The sequence below is a fragment of the Lates calcarifer genome, linkage group LG3, assembly GCF_001640805.2.
Source record: "Lates calcarifer isolate ASB-BC8 linkage group LG3, TLL_Latcal_v3, whole genome shotgun sequence".
Taxonomy (NCBI): Eukaryota; Metazoa; Chordata; class Actinopteri; family Centropomidae; genus Lates; species Lates calcarifer.
This window is the reverse complement of record NC_066835.1, coordinates 15834608-15856181: the sequence shown is the minus strand read 5'-3', so window position 1 is coordinate 15856181 and position 21574 is coordinate 15834608. Positions and strand designations below refer to the sequence as shown.

Sequence of the window (21574 nt, the reverse complement as noted above, 5' to 3'; positions counted from 1 at the left end):
TAACTCAAGAATTAATTTGCTAATTATCACACAATTTCACGCAAATGTCTAAAAGAACCAAATGATACATTGATAACATTTTATAACCAAAAGGTCAAAGGTCAAAGGTCAAAGGTCAACGGTCAACTTCAGTGTGACATCATAATGATCTGCGGGAACAGAATGGGAGATGTGACCATATTTGGTGGGTGGAGAGTGGTTAGTTCCTGTTTCATCATGGGATTTGTTTTGAATAAGAAAAATCTAAAATATAGCTAGGCTTTGCAGACTTTGCTCTGACGTTTGCTAGTCTCAGATTTTGTTAAAAAGTAAAAGTGACTTGAAATTAATTTGCTGGGAAGAACTGGACTGTAGTAGTAGTGTGCTTGTGTAGAGTATTTTATTAACTGCGAGGCACGATGCAGATTAACATTTATAGAGGCTGTTTGCAATTAAGACTTCATTTATACAGTAGGTTGCTGAGTAAACATCTTGTTGTTTAGTTTAAGAGAAATTAAACCTAAGTGCCATTTAAACTGATTGAAAAGACAAAGTTGTGCAGAGACGTCACGCTCGTGAGCACGGTTTGTTATTAATGCAAGTGTTGATCAAAGAGATGATATACTTTACTTGACTGAATCATTGTCAATTTCATCTTTTTCTAAAATGGACCATTTTTTAAAGGGATTGTGTCTGAGTAATTTCATCACTGATGTATTTTAGTATTTCTTCTCTCCAAGATGAAGAGTTTTTCACTTCTTGTAGGACTTGATACAGTTTCAGGGACCATTTAACTTGTTATATTCATTTAAAATGTTTCTTTCATTAGTTTGTTTTTCACCTCACTGTTTTTAACTCGTTTTTTTTTTTATCTTCATGTCATTTTTTTTCTTTGTTTTGGGACCTATATTGTGCTTTTCACTTTGTTTCCTGCCGCTATGCATTTCCCTCCAAATATTTTAGCCTTTTCTTTTTGTCTTTTCTTAAACTGTTGCTATGTAGTCTGAAGCAGTTGCACTTAAAAGTCCACAGGATCAGAACAGTGGTGTGGACACTAAATCAGTAGATTCAAATCGGCAATGAAGACAATCAAACTAACAGCACAGCAAAAATGTTTTTTTATACTTAAAAGCTCTTTCAAAGACACATTTATTAATGTCCCAATAAAAAATACCTTGATAACAAACAGTGACAGATGTTTTTATTTTTTTATTATTTATGGAGGATAATAACATTGAGGTGGTTGAGAAATAAGTGTCAAAGAAGTTTCACAATTTCTAATCTAGTAGAAGCAGTTCATTAGAATCTCACACAGCAACATCTATTAACATGTCAAGAACATTAACTTAGAAAAAATACAAAGGTAAAAGATAAGAATTTTAGCACAAATGAGACTCATAATACTGAGGAGGCATCTCTTAAAGTTGTTATTATCATTAATGATATGTTGATTTAAGGACATCAGCTTAACTGTTTAATATCATATTAATTTTGTTCTGTAGTTTTTTCACTGACTATATTTTGGTATATTGTGGGGTTAGTGTTTTTACGATCTTTTATTTTTTCAGTTTTTATCAGTGGTTCCCAACCTGGGAGTCAGAAATATGAAGGATCACCAGATGATTAAAGGAATAATACAAAATGCACTTATTTTTAATTTTCTGTCCAATTTTTCTTTCTTGTACCATAATTCTGTGTTCTCTTCAGGAAAAATTCACCCAGCTCACACTTCTTCTCATAAAGGTCAGACGTTGCTTTGTTTTTTTTCCACTGGTCAAAAAGGTTGGTAATTACTGTTGTAAACAACTGTCAAATCACAGTCTTAAAAGCCTTTTTACATGATGTTTGTTAAACATTGGGCTTTACAAAAATTATATTTCAGGCTTTTTGCATCACTGTTGTTATTTACTGGGTGACCTGTGAGACATGTTCACCGCTAATTCTTTTTAGAAACAGGAATTTTAAAATCTTACCGGCACGCAAATGCATACCCATGTGCCTGCGAATGTACATTTCTACACATCTTTTCCAGATAATCTCTCCCAGCTCACTGTCAGACATGGCCCAAGGGTTCAGCCGAGCAGCAGAGCGAGTGCAGGCAGCAGGCAGAGAGCCGCTCGTCCCCAGCTGAGGGCAGCAACACTCACAGCTCCGTTACACAGGTCAGTGTCGCAGCAGATGTTGGTGTAGTTGAAGTAGAGGCCTGAGGCGTATTTCTGTCCACTCACCCCACACTGGGCGGGGACGGCGCAGCTCTTCTCGAACATCGTCACTTGTAGAGAGCCTTTGAGAGCAGAGAGAGGAGTTATATTTCGGTGCATGTGGTTTTCAGTTTTTTCAGTCTGTAGGGAGACGTTACACACATGAGCTAAAAGTGGGATTACTGTGACAGTGGATTGTGCATGTCCTGAGCTGAAGTAAACACTGTCACTGTTGCTGGTTACAGGAGAGAGGAAGTGCTGATTTTAGCAGAAAAATAAATATTCACTGAGGAATTATTTACTGCTGTGAAGCACTTTAAAAAAACATTAAATAATAAATAATCCCAGGTCATGTTGATCCTGCTGGTTTTCATACTTTATTTAGTGTGGTTGTGAAACAGATATCAAATTGCATTCTCCGTGAAAAGATCTTAAAAAGTTAAACTTTTAGCTAGCCAAGTGAAGCTTGTATACTAAGAAAGAAGATATTGTTGCACTGGAGAGTCTCAGTTTGTTATAACAATAACGCTGATGATAATTTAAACCTGTGAAGGCGCAGGACATTTTGGCAGCTTTTTATCTCATGTCATTTATGATATTAAAGGTGGAGGTTGTCCTGAGCATTTATGTGATGAGGTTCATGTGAAAAAGGGGCTTTAGCCTCTGATGAGACTCTGAGCGTTTCTCTCCACCCACGGAGCCCAGACAGTTATTTTTAGAGATAATTTGATGGCATCATAGGCATTAGTGAGCTGACAACTGGCCTGATGAGAAACCGTGCTGAGATGATGAGTCACTCTTTTGTCTTTACACTTGTAGAGTGGAGAGAAAAGATCAGCCCTGAGAGAAGAAAAAGATATGGCATCTTAAGTATCTGAAGATTATACTGTACAGAAGCATGTGAATATCTAGATAACTTTGCTTCTTACATCAGTTTTTACTCTAAATTTTACTATAACTTTTGTACAGGCATCTTTTAAGTGTGGATTTAAACTCTGTCCTACACCCGTCCTCTTCACCGTGATCTGACACCCTCAGACTCCTACCTCTTCTCCAAGATCATCACTGCTCTGCACTTTTTCTCAGATAGTGCTGACTTGCATTTTTCAGTTAGTTTTATTATCAACATTAGCTGATATTAGTCTGTTTTTCATTTTATTTATTCCAGCAGCAAAACTCCTGGATGTATTGACTTCAATAGCTGGTCTATTTATTGCTTATGAATTCAACTTTAAATTTGTAAGAGGAAGAGGAAGTGTAATTTCTTATTTTAAAAGTGAAAAGTCTTGTTTTAAAAATATCTGGTGTGTACTGACTGAACAGTGTAGGAACTGTAGTTACATAAAAGATTATAGTTTCACGTTTATCAAAGATAGAAGCATGATCACACAATAGCCATTGTTTCTCTTTAAATCCAGTCGGCTGCAGGACAAAACCAAACTGTCCTAACACATACAGACTGTACATTTCTTGAATCTGTGCCCAGACAATGTCCTGCACAATGAGGCTTTGTCTGCCAGTTTGTGACCATCGTGCCCTTGATTCTCAGAAAATAATCTAATTTACAGACACAGAAATAAACACACAGAGAGAGAGAGAGAGAGAGAGAGAGATCTGGATTTTAACCTCTTATTCCTGTTGCTGTACTTGACAGGCAGCGCTGCCCGGCCGGACACTCCTGGGGAAACCTGAGGCAGTCCAGAGGGGAGATGGCCGGGAACAGGCAGGTGTAGCAGCGCAAACATGCTGAGTGAAAAACAATGGACAGATATTAGATAACTTACTGTGAGTAAAGTTTGATCTATTTTAGATTTTTGGGGGGGCTGATACCAATTAAATTTTTACACTAAACATTTGGCTCTTAAAGAACAGCAGCACATCTTCCAGTTGATAAACAGTCAGTGACCCCTGGTGGTCAAACTGTGTAACAGTAACTCAGTTATCTCAAACACAGTTTTTGAACAGTGGACAACTTCATACAGTTCAACAGCACCACAGACTCTTCCATAATGACCACTGTCAACAAAAACTGAAACCTTCATGAATCTAGATATATTGCATGACTGTTGTATTAAGCTGCATTAGATTTGCTAAGTGTATAATTTTTATATTTTATTGTTTAATATCTGTTTGTAAATCAGCATCTACTTAATGTGTGCACAGGATAAATTGTACTTATTAATACACACTTAACTCTGTTTACTACCGCATTATAGTTTGTGCCATTTATGGATGCTAAACAGGGGGATTTAAAGTGTTATGAAAAAACAGAATAATATCCGTAATATAATTAACCAAACTCAAAAACTCCAGGTTTCAAAATATTTTCATGAAAGTTTGGATTTCCTCACCAAACTTATCTCTAAAAAAAAAGCCACATTTTCCTGCCAATCGTAGCCGATTTTGAATGTTACTGTTTTACCCTGAGATGAGGAGACAGCGTCCACAGTAGAGCAAAAAGTTGACTTTTTTTAAACAACTCCTACCCATTAAATTAAAGGCTAGTCTCTCAATTCCTCAAGTCCATAGACGACTGAAGCCTCACATAAACTGACTGTGCACCAGAGCACCTGAATATTGATAAGACAGAAAAATTGTGAAACTGTTCAGAAAAGGCTACAGTAAGATGTATAGTCAGTGAAAAGCCATTTCACAATAAATCAGTCTTTAAAATGACTTTAAACATACCTGCCAGGGGAAGACAACACAGGAGTACAACCAGAAGTTGTAAACGAGACATAGTGCGTCCAGTGAGAAGTCTCCAAAGGTTTTCAGATAATTCTTCCAGCTGGGTGGTACCAAAAAAAAAAAGAAAGAAATGTCGTTACAAGCCTCTCATTGACAAAACTGCTGAAAAGCTGATCTGCTACATCCCCTGACTCATTTCTAAATTAAATTTCTCTTCTTCTTTGAAGTCCAAATCCCCACTCTCTGTCTTTCACTTTCCCCCCCGTTTTATTTATACTCTATTTTTTGCAAAGCTGATCAAGTGACACTTTCTCAAATCTAGTCTCTATTATCAGTAACCTGAGTTTTTCTTTTTCTGCTGTTGCACAGAGACCTGATTTGAATACACATTACTCAGGCTATCGGTGTCTCCTCCCTAAATATTTTAATTTAATTTGTGGAGGTAATTATGATCAGCTGATGTGGATAGAGACAGCAAAAAATGCAAATTATGGTGTGTATTTTTTGTCAAGCTCAGTGTCTTAGTGGTTTGTCAGTTAAATGAACAAACGAGGTATTTAAAGGAAGTCAGCGACAAAGTAGTGACTGAGTATTTACTTGAGTATTTCCATTTAATGCTACTTTATAGTTTAACTCAAATACAATTCAGAGGGAAATACAGTGCTCATTTATGTCAGTAGATCATAAAAAAATATGGAAATAGACTTTCAGTGAAAAAGGTCATAAACAGATAAATTTATAATTTAACATATAAACAGACTATATTACTATATTTTCCTGCTGCATATGTGTGTGAAACAATATTTTTACATCCTTGAACTGTTCTGTAATATATCCCTGAGTGATTATCTCTAAAAACAATTTGACAGTAACATTTTTTCAATGTTTTTTGTTGCCTCTATGTAATTTTTCTTGTGTTTTGGGTTTCTGGCAGCTTTATAGTTTCTTAAATTGACAAAATCATGAGGCAGACTAATGTCTGAGTTTGTGCGAGGAGTAAAGATGGTTTAGACAAACACTGATAGACAGGAAGCCTGCAAAATATTAGAAGTTCAGACCATAATGAAGGGGAATAAAATACAATTGCTAAATTAACTGGATAATATGTTAAATTTGGTCATTTTTATTTTCAAATCCTCAGAAAATTTGTTTGGTTGGTGCTGGTTTGCATGACTCATTTCCTTGTTCTCAGTGGTGTTGCATGTACAGCAAGAAATACTATCCTTTATTTGTGTTGAAATAATTTATTTATGTGTATAAAGTGTGAGATAGCAGCTAAGAAGAAAGGCAAAAAGTCAGAGAACACTGACACCAATAAAGTCAGCAGAGTGTAGAAAGAGTCAGCAGAGAGAGAAAGTCAGCATGTCAGAGACAGAGAGTCAGTGAGTTGGAGACTGAGACGATTTAACTGAATTATCCTTGAGGGCGTAATGGGAGACGTGAGGCCAGCATGCAGGATGGTCTGCTGACAGTAGTCTTGTGATGGACTGAGCAGAGCAGGCTCAGACTGAATAAGCTGTTTACCAGTTAATTAATTACACAGCGCAGCACACAGCCAAACACCCCCCAAAAAAATCCCTAGAGTTGTTGACAGACTCCTGCTAGGTTCAGACAAACAGTATTTACAAAGGGTTTTGTTTAATTCATCTTGTTTATTGGCTGTAAATGTTAGTTTTGTTAATCAGGATGATGTGTTGTGTGCCGAAAATGATCAGTGGGTTTTCATAAATGTCATTTAACCTTTATGACTTGCCACGCTCAAGTCTGTGTGTTTGTTGATAAAGCAAGAGATTTTTAAATAGAGTTTGGTGCAGAACAGAGAAAGTGTCAGAGCTAGCTGCTTTGTGGCAAATTTACAGCGATTGCATTCAGGTTGTTTGGATATTACACACTTTTCTGATTTGTCTTTTTTATCTTCTGGTGGCTGTTGACAGATTTATTTTGTATTATCTTCATCAGGGAGTTTATAAATATCCTGCAAAAAGGAAAATCAAACCTAAATTCTGTCAGAAGATAAGTATTTTTCAGACTCCTCACTAAAAAAAAAATCTGCTAAACTGACCCACAACACAGTCTCAACAGGACTTTATATATAGAATGATTTAATTCTAAGAAAATAAAGCCCACCCAAGCCTGTTGCAAAATGATGGGTGGGCGGTGAGGACAGAAGTTTTATGACGTCTTAATTCTAGGGGAGTGGTGGGATGCAGTATAGTAAAACCCACTGATGCTATATTTGACAGGGATGTTTTGTGTGCTGGCTGACGGATCTCAGTCGACAGATGGTGTTCTTTAATCCTGTCTGTGCCCTCTACCTCCCATCCTCCACCCCTCACCACCACCCCATCCATCCCTCCACATTTCCCTCTACTTTTACATCAACATCACATTTCTTTTTCCTCCTCTGTTTACAGATACACGTGGTGGTAATTCGCCTCTCTGTCTTCTCAGCTGCAGTAACTCAGTCTAGTCAGTAGAAGGGAATGTTGTGTCGCTATATGAGTCAGAAAATAGCCACACAAACTCAAGGACACACACATTTATATACACAAACTCACAGCCATCTGTTACCTAGGATGTGTTTATGCATGTTTACATCACTGCTGTCCAAATCTACAAATATTACTTTTGCCAATGTTCAGCAAAAAAAAAAGTTTGATTAGCAATACTGTAAACAAAATTCACAACTGGATACATACAACAGAGCTTTTTTCTCTGGTGTCTGATGAGGCATCCTGTTAATCTCAACATCATTTGACCCACATTTCAGGAAAATCCAGATTATTTTTTGTCATGTCACACAACGATGGCTCAGTAACACAACATATAGGCCTTAATCTGTGATGACTTTGAACAGAAGGAGAGAAGAGTGAATGCGACAAGCTTGAAACTGTTTATAGAGCCATGTATAATAAATCAACTGTGAACCTGATCCAGTTAATGCAGCCGCTTATTTAGGCTGCTGTGGGAGAGGTGAGAAGAATATTGACTTCTTTAATTCACTGTAGACAGTCCAAGTTTATTTTAAAGGCCGACACAAGCAGAGAGTAAGAGCTCCTAATACACTATCATCTGATTTTTCATAAATAATTCATCAGGATTATGGGGTGGGGGGGGTGACATGAATGGGAGCCTGATAGAAAAGCTACAATCTGTCTTTAACTCAATGTCTTAATACAAGGAAAGGGTGTCAGAGTAGATTTGTATGTGTCAAAAGAAGCATTTAACTTTTTTGCAACAATGCAGGTATCTATCAGTGAATTAAACTGGTCTTTCTCACTCTAAGTGACCTGCATTTGAACTGTTCAACATGAACGGTTTCCTGTCAAAAGGCCCCAAATTGACATTAATGTCATTCAACTTATAGATCCGGATAAAAGCTATGTGCTAAATTACTTTGTTGCAATAAAATTACAGCTAGCTCAACATCCCTTGCTAATAAAGTTTAATTCTGGACTATGCTCTTTTAAATTATTTTAAGAGGATAGTAACTTAATGTCGAACCAATTCGGTCAACTTTGAGTGACTAAAAATTTGGTTATTTTTAGGCAAAGTTTTCTGTCACAAGCTTCAGGCTAAAGGTTAGCTTTAACGTTAGCTTAACAGTCTATAGTTAATGGTTAAAGTTTAATGGACATGCTTGTTTTTGATCATCTTAAAGAGGAAAGCCCAATGAAGTTATTTCTGTTAATGGACTTTTTGGATACTGATACTCTCAGCTTCAACAGAAAATGTTTTAATAACGCTGGTGATTTTATACTGACTGATTTTGTTTACTGAAATGTGTATCTACGTTTCAACAATGCTGAAAGCCAATACAACAGTGGCTGTGTTACCTCAAATCAACGTTGATTGAATCCGGGCAGGACGTGTGGGGGATGGGGGGTGCTGGGATGAAATGGTGGGACAGCTGTGTCAAACCAACAATAAATACACGAAGAAGACCGGAAGTTAGATGATTAGGCTTTCAAAAATAAGACCATAGGAGTCGCCAAATTGGAACGTAGTATAACATTTGATGCTCATGGTTTGTCAACGCTCGTATTTTAGTTCATTATCACATTGGTCATTTAATTTAGTCAACAATAAGGATCACACCGCCAGCGGTGGGGAAAGTATTAAGTTCCGTAAAACTGTTAGCTTGTGACTGTTAGCAAGTTGAAATGCAGATGATTTAAAACAATATATATAAAAGGGGCTGCAACAAGTGCAACTGGTAATCGTCATTTTTGAGAAGCTTGAAGCATGAATGGGAAATCTTATTTGGAAAAAGAAATGTAGTAAAAAGTACAATTTAAGTGGTTACGTCGCTATCCAGTCACTGAGTAAATGTACTCGCTTACTTTTCACCGTTGAACATGGCCCTCGTCTTATTTTGAAACAACTAACCGGAACTACTCAATTTCACATTCGCCATCTTGACACGTAGCCGAGAGGCAGAGGAACAGAGAGGGAGTAACGGGAGCGGGGTTCGGTTTGGAAATTAAATCAAACGGAGGGAAACGCGGCCAGGCGTGGAGATACTACACTTTAAACAGGTGAGCCTACAAAAATTACATCTGTGTTTGTTATTTGTTTAACTTCTTGGAGTGTTGGCGATAGTTTCCACCGTTTTAAAGATACGAACATCATCATGAGAAGCGTTTGGGGAAAGGAGCGTTGGACTGCTGGGCGGTGCACTCCTGCAGCCAAGATGTTTTTGTTCTGGCTGATGTTCACGTTGGTTATTGCAGCTGGACAAAGAAACCAAACGGTATAACAGCGCTGAATACTGACAGATATATCTAGAAGCAATACTGTTGCTTGTAGAGGGTGAAAACATACTTGTTAACGGCTTAAAAGTTGCAGTTAAATTGCTCTTGTGTGCTGCCTTGAAATGGATATCAAAGCCCAGCACTTGCTACATAAGTTCAGAAGCAGACTCAGGCAACATCCTGTGTGGAAGTCCCTTTCTGCAGCCTCACAGTGGGCGACTGCTGTGAGTTTCAGGGAAGATGATAAAAGGACAATTGTCCCAAATCTGACCTACGGCCCAAATATGGGGCGGCTTTGCCGCATATTGCAGGGCTATTGAATAATGTTTCCTTATCATCTAACCTTGGACAATGATCCTTTTGTCTACTTTGAACTGTGCCATGTTTTTGTGTTATCTCAGCTGTTTTACTGGTGGTGAATTTGTTTAATTGTTTCCTCTTTCAAACTAAGAATCACCTCATTTCCCTGATGTAATTTAAAATCTGTTGTAAAACTGTTGTAGATATTTATACCTCAAACTAAAAAGGGACACGATCCTGAAATATCCCAAAAAACATGTAGGCATCAGAGCCTAAAATTTATCCCTGTTGTGTTCTCTTCTGTTGTGTCTGGCCTTGGCCTTGATGTGTCCATCTCCCTCTGTCTAAAGCTGGGATCATCTGCAGACGGGGAAGTAGTCGTTGGAGTGGCTGAAATGAAAGAAGCACAGAGACAGGGATGAAGATGCTCTCCACTCTCCCTCTGGACCTCCTCATCCATCCCATTAGCTTCATCTAGAGTTCACCTGGTGTTTTTTTTTTTTTTTTTTTACAAGGCCAGACTGTAAAAGAGTTAACAATACACATCTTTTTTAATTACTTCTGGAAAAACACTGACACTCGCTACCACTTTATTTTAGAAACAAATAATTTTTATTGAAAACATGGCTAACATGTGCCCGTATGGTCGCTTCACCCATGCCGTGGTGCGGGGCATCCCAGAGACCTTTGGGAAGCCAGCGGGGGACGGTCGTGAGAACGGCGAGATCTCTGTGGACCTGGCCAAAGCTCAGCGTCAGTTCGGCTGCCTGACGGGAGCCCTGAGGCAGAAGGTGGGCCTGCAGCTGATCGAGATCCCCCCTGACCCCGAGCTGCCGGAGAGCTGGAGGATAGAGGATGTGGCAGTCATCCAGGGAGACACGGCGCTCATCACCAGGCCCTTCAAACAGCAGAGACGCTGTGAGGTAAGAAAATGGCTTTGGTGACCCATTTTTGCTCCTCTAATCTTCTGATAATGCAGTTTAATCTTGCTTTGAGAGATAAAGGGGCAGTAAGTAGAAGCCCTTAGTTTCAGCTCATATCAATGTGGTTCAAGAATGAACGACAGTAGATACTTGTTTGATTTAGCATTGAGTTGTTGACAGATTTACATTATTGTATTATCAAAACAAAGTTACCAAGTCCTTCACAGAGCTAACCAAGCCCACATAAAACATAACATAGAAACTCATAAAAACAAACCAAATGGCAAACCCATAAACAGAATAAAAACTAGAATCAGATGAAGTCAGGAAAGGTTATGAGCTTAGATTTAGTGCAGTCCATGAGCTGAATGTGCAAACTGTGAAATATATCAACACACAAACGCACAATTTTAGCATAAAGTATAAACTCTGCAGTTAAGATTTACTGCAGTTAAATGGAGCAATTTCTTCCCCTGCAAATCAGAAATAAACTCAATTAAAATAACAGTCAGAAGTTTCTCTATTTTCCCTGTAATTGGAGCCAAACTACATGTTTCTTTCCAGGAAAATTTAGAGATTTTTAGGAAATAACGTGTAAAATAAAACATTGCCAAAGAGCAATAACTTTCAAATGTTACATGTAAGATGCTTTATTTTACAGGTGTGTAATATTCTAATACTTTTTTAAGTTCACTGTTTAACTTGCTTCTAATCGCAAAAAACAGGAATTTCCTTGATAGAACTACTCCATTAAAACCCATTTATTATTGGCAGGTTTATATATTTTGAGTTGTTTGCTTGCCTCATGATAGATTTCACTTCCTTTCAAGTTCAAGCTCAGCAAACCTGCTGTTCTCAGGCTAAAAAAAGCTCTGTATTTTGGTTTGCTTACATACTTCTTCTCTGGAAACTTGTTGAAAGTTATTAGGAAAATATTCAGAAATGACTTGATGGCTTCTTAAGAAAAGGTTCAAAACAGTCTGCAGCTGCATTATTACGTGATCTTAACAAAACTAGAGAGAGAGAACCAGCAGTGATAAAGGTTCATGCCAACAGTAGAAGAAGTAAAACCCTCCATCTCTCCAGGTGGAGGCGGTGAGGAGGGTGATGTCGGAGCTCAACCTGACCGTGGTGGAGATGGGGACAGAGGAGGGCGACTCTGCAGGAGCCACCCTGGAGGGCAGCGACGTCCTCTTCACGGGGAGGGAGTTCTTCGTTGGCATCTCCTCCCACACCAACCGCAGAGGGGCAGAGGTGCTCGCAGACACTTTCAGGGTAAGAGGCAGGGAGGGAAGATGGCGGATGGATGATTGTACTGTGAATTATAGTTTGAACTCTAGCTGTTCAGACAAAAGGTCACCAATAAACCGTGAAATAATCAATAGAGTTTTTAGCTGGTGCAACAAAGACAGCCGTAGTGCCAAGATGAACCTCGCTGCCAAAGTGAGCAGGTGGCCATTTGCTGCATTGCATTTGGGGAATTATAGTGTGTAAACAGTGATGAATGAGGTTGTTCTATTGGCCAAATAATGGAGACCACACCGGGGGACCCCTCAGGCTCGACACGACCCACCCATTAGTATTGATCTCCTCACTTCTCTTAAGTGCATTTTACACACTTCTGTTTTGAACACACACCCATCTTAGATCCACTTCTGTCGAGTGTGTGTGTGTGTGTGAGTGTGTCAGTCTGGTATGAATCAGTGTTGAGGGGAGAGGGGGTGAAAGAGGAAGACGAGCAGACCGTTGGCTCAGGCATCCTCAGTATGTATCATGTTTCACAGTTGTTTCTCTAGATTTTCACAGGCTTCGTTCAGTTTCCATTCATTAAAACTCCAGAGGACAAGTGCTTTTTATGCATTTGTAGCTCAAATATTTATCACTGTAACAGTAACACTGAGTATCCACTGGCACAGCTATAAGAATAAATTAGAGTTTTAGTGTTTTAGGCTAAAGATTTCTGATCATGTCAAGACTGATATTTGGTAGAGACAATGAATGCCTTGCTACAACTAGAAAACCTTTGTTCAGTAATGACTTTGTCTTTCTCATTCAAGACATTTTGGCTTTGCTCAGACTGCAGGAAAGTCAGGTTTGTCTCTTGAATCAGATTTAGCACACACTGTCCACACTGTTATAAATGATTGGATCTGATTTGTGTGTTCAGACATCAGCAACCTATCTGCAGTAATGGTGTATGTGTAGATACTGTCACTCTGGACTTGGTGTTGTCCTTGTGTACCCAACTGTGAGTGACTCAAAAGACACTTTGAAATCTGATTTGAGCAGCCAGAACGTCTGGACTGAGATCTGATTGGCAACACATTTCAAACCATGCATGTGGTTTTTTGTTGCCTAGACTTTCTAAAATCAGTCTGGGTACATTCTGGATATACCAAAAAAATTGATTTTGACTGGCAAACTGATCAAGGCCTCTCACATGCAGTTAATGAGGGCTGCTGAATTCAGTTTAGCCACGTGAGGTTCATGGTTCTGGTTTCGTGCATGTTGCCTCACGGTCTCGACTTATTGCTGAATACACCTGAGCCATTTTAACGTCATGAATAACACCTGTGCTTCTCCTGCTGTGACAAGTCAAACTTTCTGCTGTGAAAACTGATCCACTGGGTGGCTGCTGCAGAACTGGATGAGGGAACTTCAACTCTCAGAGAAACTTGCAGAGACAGTGTGTGTGAATTAAACCTTTCATCCTCCATCTGTTCAGGACTTTGCTGTGTCCACGGTCCCTGTCTGCGGTGGAGCCCGACTGAAGAACATCTGCTCCATGGGAGGCCCAGACACAATCATCATCAGCAACAGTGACGGGGCCAAGAAGACACTCAGGGTAAGTGTGTGTACATGCAATAGCTAAGTGTGTGTATGTTAAACTCTAATAATACTTCAAATGTATCAAAGCCACTCTTATTGCATATCAGTGCTGTATTGTATTTATATATTCTACATTCTTGTGACTCACTGAAATGAAACACAGCCTCAAAATGGTTTTGAAGCTGTTATTTTTAAGTAAATTAGTTACACAATGTTGCTTAAAGTAAATGAAAGAGACCATAAGAAGCTCAGTAACATTTGAGGAACAGTTCATTTATGATGTGAGTTTGCTGCTGTGGTTATATTTACTAGTTTTAACTTTTAAAAAGTTATTTGCCCTGGAGACCAAACCTTTGTGTACAACTGTATGATTGAGAATATCCAACAGTTCCAAGCAAAATCCAATGAATTTGGTATGAAGATTGATTTTAATGTTTACTGACGACACATTATTGAAAATAAGAAGCTGTAAAATAAGACATTGTTGTTTTCTCTCTTGGTGAATTAGAAAATCACGTATTAGCCAGGCCCCTAACATACACTCTGTCCTAATGTGACCTCCACACATCATTTATCTCCTCACTGCCGATGTCATATTATTAATAGTGTAGTCTTTGAGTCTGTGTGTAATGTTAGGAGTGGTCCGCTACAGTGTGTGTGGAGCAGCGAGGGTGGTGCACAGTAACATGGAGTGTGTGTTTGTCTCCAGATGATGGAGCAGCTGACTGATCATCACTATGAAATCCTCACTGTCCCTGAGGAATCAGCCGCAAACTGCATCTACATCAAAGGTCCGTCTAAGCGGGACTTCCTGCTCCACCGGCCTACAGAGGAGTGTCCAGACAGCATCTCTGTGAGTGCAGCCACAATAACACCCTCATCTTTGTCACGTTAAAGGATTACAGCAGAGTTATTTTACTTTATTTTGTCTTACTGCGATTTAGTGTTGCATAAGAAGTAGCAGAGGATGATATATTAAGACTTTTAGTTCCTAGTTTAAGTTTGGCTGCCAAAAAACGTAATTTCCTGACAGCGTTTCTGAGAGTGCAGCTGTGCTTCTTCATTCATAAAGAGCCTCATTTTCATCAGGATAATGGAAACATTTCATTTTATTTTATCTTTGGTTATTTAATAAAGAGCTAGAAAAAGTAGGGACAGTTAGAAGAACGTTAGTCATAATCAAAGCCCACAGAGGTCAAGATATTCTGACTTTTAGTCTCTAGTGAAACCATAGAAAGATTAAAAATCCAGTGCAAGATAAACCTGATGGGAACATAATAAGGGTTATTTTCTCAGACTTTACAAAGTTCCTCCAAAGCCACAGACGACTTTATGCAACTGTTTTCAAATAATATTTGTTTTTATCTAAACGAAAAAATATCAAAACATAACAGCATGAATATGAAAACCACACTGCACATCACACTAACAGTGAAATAAAAATAACAGTAATGAAACATGTAAGACGTTAATGGTAATAATAATCATAATGCAGCTGAGGCTGAGGAGTCTCTCTGTAAACTGATCTTTGTGTCTAAAATCATCGTATATTGTAAAACAGCATTAAAAACTCATCCTTAATCAGTAGGAAATGTAACAACTCAAAGACACACTCCCACAGACCGGATATAATAAGATTAACAGCTCTGAGACAGAACATGTTTCCTATGATACAGATCTCTGGTATAATTCTCTGTAAATGATGCAAAACAGAGCAGAGATCTTAACAGAAACATTTTATTAAGAGCTAATAAGACTCAGTAGAAAACATATTTGTTCTGCTGTGACAGTTGATTTTGGCTCCAAAAGATGAAATGTCTGATGAATTCATTCTCTCCCAGTCACAGCTCTAACCTTCATGGTTGATCTGTTACAAATGTGAGTAGGTGGGAGCAGAAAAGTGGAGATATCTTGAAAATGTTACGCCTTTTTTTTTTGTTCCATCATCATCGAGATTAAGCTAAATTTCTTTAAAGCTGTGTCCACTATTATGAATCACATCAGCCAGCACTGTTATGATTTCATGATGATATTGAATAATCCTGCAGCCTGACACAGAAATCTGTGGTGAAGTGATCTTTTATGCTGCGTCCCAAATCCGTACTTCAAACTAAGCATATACAGGACAACATACTCATTGTAATGATAAACTATTTTAGCACCTAGCACACAAAACAGTTAATACCCATTTTATTCTAACAGGAAATGAGACAATACGCGCAACATCGTACGTCCTTTGAAAAGCTGCTTCACAAACAGAAAGCAATTTCTGCAAAATTCATTATTTTTGTTTTCCAAGATAAGATTTATGTAAAACTATTTCACCACCATAATCATGTACATATCCATTTACAGTATAATATACTGAAAACCTGCTAAAATTCAGTGTGTAGAGCTGTTTGTCTTTAGAGATTCCTCCTGGGAAATGCAGATAATTTCGTATCACATTCAAACATTGAGGGTTATAATTTCATTTAGATTAGATTTTGATTAGATCAGATACAATGTGCAGAGTACAAGTACTGAGATAAAAAAAAAATGCAGTTTAGCATCTAACCAGAAGTTCAAAAAGCATTAAGTTTGGATGTAAATGGATATATAAATAACAGGGGTATATATTAATATGCTAAGATATATACGGTGTGAACAGAGTGAAATTAATGCAGTAAGATATGTGTGATCACAGTATATTTATACCACCATAAAAGTGTATGATCATTAGATGCATTAGAAAATCAATCCTCTTACTTTATGACTCATATTCTGAATTTTAGATACACGACAAGGGAAAACCATAAGTTCTACAGTGAACATAACTGAAGTCATGACCTGATTTTATAAAAGCCACTGACACCTGTAAGTGATTTAAGGATCTGTTGTTCCAGCCAGTGAAGCAGCTTTTCCTTCCTCTCTCTTTCTTTTATTAGACTCAGAGTTCTTCCCCTAAGTGTGTCCAGTACAGTCTGTGCCAGTGCTGATGAGTATGTGTCTGGATGAGTAAATTGTTTCCTCTACGCCCTCCGCAGGCCTTCCAGAAGCTGCAGGACTATACCCACCTCCCTACAGCCTGCAGCGAGGCCTCCAAGCTGGGAGCGTCTCTGTCCTCGCTCTGCCTTCTCATCAACAGAAAACACACGTATTTCTGAAGACGGCGCTCCGTATGTCACCCCGCATTTTACCTGCACGTGTTGGTGGTGGTGGAGGGGGCCTTTGAAATACTTCCCACTGATTACAAATCTCATCTATTTATTGTTAAAGGAAACACTGACACACAGTATTTGTATGAGACAGAATGATCCATCTGTTAGCAGACTTAATGTCAGCACACCAGCTGATACAGCTGCACCCCCTGCTGGACAAACACCACGGCACACACAAGTCTAACAAAACCACTAAATCCAGCTGTAGTTTCTCACTGTTTAAATTGTAATTTGTGAGCACCACTGAGCTAACACAACATATTTACTAAAATGGACAAAAAAGCAGTTAATTTTAAGATGTTTTATGGCCCTTTTTAGTTTTAAGGAAACAGAATTCAGTGCTTTTTAAGAGCTGCAGATAACCCTGTGATACCTTTGCAGATTCACAACCATGTATAGCTCTTACAGTATATCCACAATACAACAGGTTGGTATCCATTTCATTACTCTCCAAGTATTTGTTTTACTGACATTTTCAATTACAGGACATGTAGCTGTTAAGTATAAGAAATGCAGATTTTTTTTTTTTTTTTTTTTGCTTTTCCTATGTATGAATTTGTAGCAAGTATAGACACGTAAATAAAATTCTAAAATTCATCTGACAACTTTTAACACTCGTCACCTTGCTCCTGTGTAATTTGCACTCAGTTGTCAGTTTATTAGGTATGCTAAGCTAAAGCTAATTCAACCAACCTGTAGTAAATCCTACATTCATGAAGATTTTAATGTTCAGTTTTTGTTAAAACTGTTTGATTCAGCTTTATTGCCATTTTTGAGGATGCAGTTTGTGTTGCTGTTGAATTATACTGTATTAGGAGGTGTTATTATTTTGTCCATTACATTTGTATTAAGGCTAAATAACAGAAACACCTCTCTATAATGTAAATTCAACACAAACTACATCCTCTAAAATGATAATACATTTGAATCAACACAAGCTGAACATTATAACCTTAAAGAATTTATTGCAGGTCTGATGTATTAGATGCTTAATTTTAGCCACAGTAGGTGTACCTAATAAATTGGTAACCAAGTTTATACATCTGTCAAATCATTTGTGTGAAAAGGTTCATTAAAAACTCACGGGAGTCGACAGAAATTTCTTCAGATTTATTTGTTTTGTAAGAAAGCAAACATGTTTAACGGTTGGACTTGGCAACTCTCTCCAACTCGTCTTTCTTCTTGATGGCGTAGGAGTTAGATGAACCCTGAAACAGAACAAATTCAGTAGATTAATACACATCACAGCTGAATAGCATGACTTATGTTTACTGAGACTAAATGTGTGTCTAGTCAGCACTCAGTTTAAAGGTGTGTTTTCTGTAACCCAGTAAGAATTATTCTACAGTACTACCTATTGTGTAATGAAGTGGATAAACAATTACCTTAGCTGCATTGATCAGCTCATCAGCCAGACACTCGGCGATGGTCTTGATGTTCCTGAAAGCAGCTTCTCTTGCTCCTGTGCACAGCAGCCAGATGGCCTACAAGACAAGAAGAGAGGGAGAGACGGTGAGACAGGCTGACAATTCAACTTTAATGGACTTAACACTGGCTTTGTAGTATAATGTATCTGAGTTGGTGATTGACTGGGCCACATCAGACTACAGCCAATGAATAAGCAAAGACATTTTCCTCTGCGAGCACTCTAGCACACCAGAACAATGGGTTGTGTCCAGGCGTGACTCTAGCCTCGCTTAGTGCATGAAATACAATGTGTTAATTCACCTCATGAATATAAAGCAGTGTACAGTAACTGATGGAGGACAAATGTGTCAATAATGCAGTTAAAGTTAAGCGAGTTCCTCCTTTCCATTTTACCACACATACACTATCTTCATGTCTGGGTTTAAAGAGGAGTTTGTTGTAATACCACATATTAAAAAAGGAAAAATAACTTTTTAATGTGTAACTGTATGTGGTTGTGTTACCTGGTTGACTCTGCGGAGGGGCGACACATCCACAGCCTGCCTCCTGACGGTACCGGCACGGCCGATACGGGTGGAGTCCTCACGGGGTCCACTGTTGATGATGGCGTTCACCAAGACCTGAAGGGGATTCTGGGAACAGAATTTAAAACAGCATTAAAGACATGTTGAATCACAAATCAATACACAACATGGGATAACAATGAATACTTGACACAAAGAGCTGGTGATCCTGCTTAATGTCGTATATTGTACCACTACTATTAATGTTAGACTTTTGGTAGAATTATCACAGTCATACTGGTTCAAAGCTGAAGGAAATCCAGTATAGGACTACAATTGTTTATTAAATACATTTGTCAGTATTTCACAACTGAATATAACAATAGTTGCTAGTAATATAAATCAATCAACATCACAGGAATTCAGATACAAGGCAGACTTCTGGATGGCTTAACCAATTAAAAAATGTTTGATGTCATTTTATACTGTTTGGCACAGTTTTTATCTGTCTGGGGCCTAATGAAGCAGCTTATTTGTATTTTTTGCATTTAACTTCTATTAGTGGAGGTTTAGTCTGAGCTACCTACACAACAATAATGTGAAGTGGCTTTAAAGTCAAACAAAAAACCTCTGGATCTGTGGATGCCTCAGTGTAAACAGGTTAAACAGAAACTATTAATATCGCCTGGGTAATATAACAATGAAAACCTGGCCCACTGTATCATGTGAAGATTATTAACCCACAATCAAGGTTCATCGTTTACTGTATCAACTTCCTAATGCCTTTATCTGGTGTTGTCATAATCACGCCAATGATTGATGATGAAATGTGGTGCGTACCTCTCCGGTCAGCAGGTGGATGATCTCGAAGGCATGCTTGACGATGCGCACAGTCATCAGCTTCTTGCCGTTGTTGCGGCCGTGCATCATCATGGAGTTGGTCAGACGCTCCACGATGGGGCACTGGGCCTTGCGGAAACGCTTGGCGGCATAACGTCCTCCAGAGTGTGGCAGGTACTTGGCGTACTTCTCTTTCACGGCAATGTAATCCTGTTGTTACAAGAGGGTGGTTTAACTATTGTGGCTTATAGAGGTTAAAGCTGAGCATTGCTGAGGTACAGTATGGATGAAGAGATCATGTGTCTAAGTTGGTGATTGACTGGGCCACATCAGACTACAGCCAATGAATAAGCAAAGACGTTTTCCTCTGCGAGCACTCTAGCACACCAGGACAACAGGTCAGTGTCCAGGCGTGACTCTAGCCTCGCTTTGAATCGACAAAAGCACTTTAATATAAACACAATCTGACTGATGCAGCTGCTGCTTACCTGCAGGGAGATGTCATTGATCTGGACATCATCAGTGCTCCACTTGCCGAAGAGCTTGATCTCTGGGGTCTCAGCCACGGCTGGGGCAGTCTCCCACTCAGTCACTGAAGATAAATAGGTAAGCAGTTGAGTTTCAATTATAAGACAATCAATTTATCAGACTTTCATTAGTCGATTAAAGTCTCAGTTCCTACCACTATAAATACCAGGTCCGTCTTGTTAATTTCATCGCGACGCTATTTGAGGGAGGGAAAAAAATCCCATCCGATTGTCAAATTGACTGGTTTCTGATGGTAGGTGTAGCTGAATGTCATCTGACTTATTCTGACAGATCAAATAAATCTATATATAATATGTAATGACTTAAATCTCATAAAACCACTACACTAATAAACACGGGTGCTGAAACTTCCCAGCTTTCCTATAAAACAAATCGATGTTAAAGTGTAGTGATAAACCTGGGTTTGATATTTCATTATGCACCAGATAAACTCCCTATAGCTTTAAACAGAGCAGGTCTGAGTGAATGTCAGGTCAGAACAGGTAGAAATAAAGACATCCAGCTTCCCCACAAGGCCGGAGCTGAAGCCTGTCTCACTCTAACAGAAGCTAACCTGAGCCACGGGGCGGACAAGCTGACACACGACTGAAAACTGGTGATATTATGCATTTCTTGACAGCGATGGTATCTTCTACAGTGAAAACTGCGGGATCTGAGATAATACCACCGCCGCTATTTGAGTGATAGGGCGCTGAGAGCTATATCTAACGCGGCGGCTGGTCGACATGCCGCATCCACATGTGCTAACTAGCTAGCCACATGCTAACGCACAGAGGTGCTGCACTCGTACGGTAACTTTTAAAGGAAATAAAACCACATTTTGGTAAAACTGAGCTGCTTAGCTTAAACTTATCGGACAACAAGAGTTTGTTGTGCCCCTTAATGCCCACCAGTGTTCTTTTTAATGATATATAAAGCGAGTAAAAAGTGAATTTTCCACTCACTTGTGTCTGCCGCTCTGTACAACACTCCTCACAGACGGGAAAGGGCCTCTCAGGGTTCTGTGGCCAGATATCCGGTGGACTGGTTGGTGACTTCCGGTGCGCAAGGCATGCGTGGAAATGTAGTCTTTTTTTTATTAATAGGCCCCACTTACAAGCGTCAATCACCGACTTTTCCGTCTAATTACCGGCGTAATATTGTCTGTGTGTCGATCGGTGGATTGAACTATCTTGTCGTTACTACAAAATACTTTACTGAACACGGTGGTTTTCTGGTTATGTCATCAAACTGATACAGATAAAATGGCGAACTTTACTAACAGACCCGTTTGTAGCTTAATGTCATTCATCACCAAACGTCATCTGCCCAACGGCTCTTGTGCCGTCACGCTACGTTAAACGGCCGCCGTCCATCAAGATGCCGGCTGGTTTTTACTTG

At 38.9% G+C, this 21574-nt stretch overlaps 3 protein-coding genes and 2 non-coding genes across 6 annotated transcripts; 1 reads left to right on the top strand and 4 right to left on the bottom strand.

Annotated features, from left to right (window-relative positions):
- Nucleotides 1-761: 761 nt before the first annotated feature.
- On the bottom strand, nt 762-8759 carry LOC108890314 (prostate stem cell antigen). 2 transcript variants are annotated; one of them, XM_018687176.2, is made up of 4 exons: nt 8705-8759; nt 4869-4968; nt 3807-3926; nt 762-2263 (listed from the first exon to the last, which is right to left on the bottom strand). In XM_018687176.2, the coding sequence occupies exons 2-4, from the start codon at nt 4918-4920 to the stop codon at nt 2052-2054; spliced, it is 384 nt and encodes a 127-aa protein (XP_018542692.1). In that variant the 5' UTR covers nt 4921-4968; nt 8705-8759; the 3' UTR covers nt 762-2051. The 2 variants fall into 2 exon arrangements, with proteins under 2 accessions (XP_018542692.1, XP_050923826.1); XM_051067869.1 differs by lacking the exon at nt 8705-8759 and having other exon boundaries at nt 4869-5282.
- A 498-nt stretch (nt 8760-9257) lies between these two features.
- Nucleotides 9258-17925, top strand: ddah2 (dimethylarginine dimethylaminohydrolase 2). The gene is made up of 6 exons (XM_018687177.2): nt 9258-9406; nt 10273-10845; nt 11932-12120; nt 13571-13690; nt 14384-14527; nt 16701-17925. Exons 2-6 carry the CDS (start codon nt 10546-10548, stop codon nt 16818-16820), a joined length of 873 nt encoding a protein of 290 aa, XP_018542693.1. The 5' UTR covers nt 9258-9406; nt 10273-10545; the 3' UTR covers nt 16821-17925.
- A 44-nt stretch (nt 17926-17969) lies between these two features.
- rps5 (ribosomal protein S5) lies at nt 17970-21270 on the bottom strand. The gene is made up of 6 exons (XM_018687178.2): nt 21139-21270; nt 20134-20237; nt 19646-19855; nt 18806-18934; nt 18260-18358; nt 17970-18082 (listed from the first exon to the last, which is right to left on the bottom strand). Coding segments are annotated over exons 1-6 (612 nt in total). The 5' UTR covers nt 21140-21270; the 3' UTR covers nt 17970-18013.
- Nucleotides 18440-18572, bottom strand: LOC127142304 (small nucleolar RNA SNORA3/SNORA45 family). The gene has a single exon (XR_007812890.1). It is a non-coding gene; the product is annotated as a small nucleolar RNA SNORA3/SNORA45 family (small nucleolar RNA).
- LOC127142303 (small nucleolar RNA SNORA3/SNORA45 family) lies at nt 19941-20074 on the bottom strand. The gene has a single exon (XR_007812889.1). It is a non-coding gene; the product is annotated as a small nucleolar RNA SNORA3/SNORA45 family (small nucleolar RNA).
- Nucleotides 21271-21574: the final 304 nt, after the last annotated feature.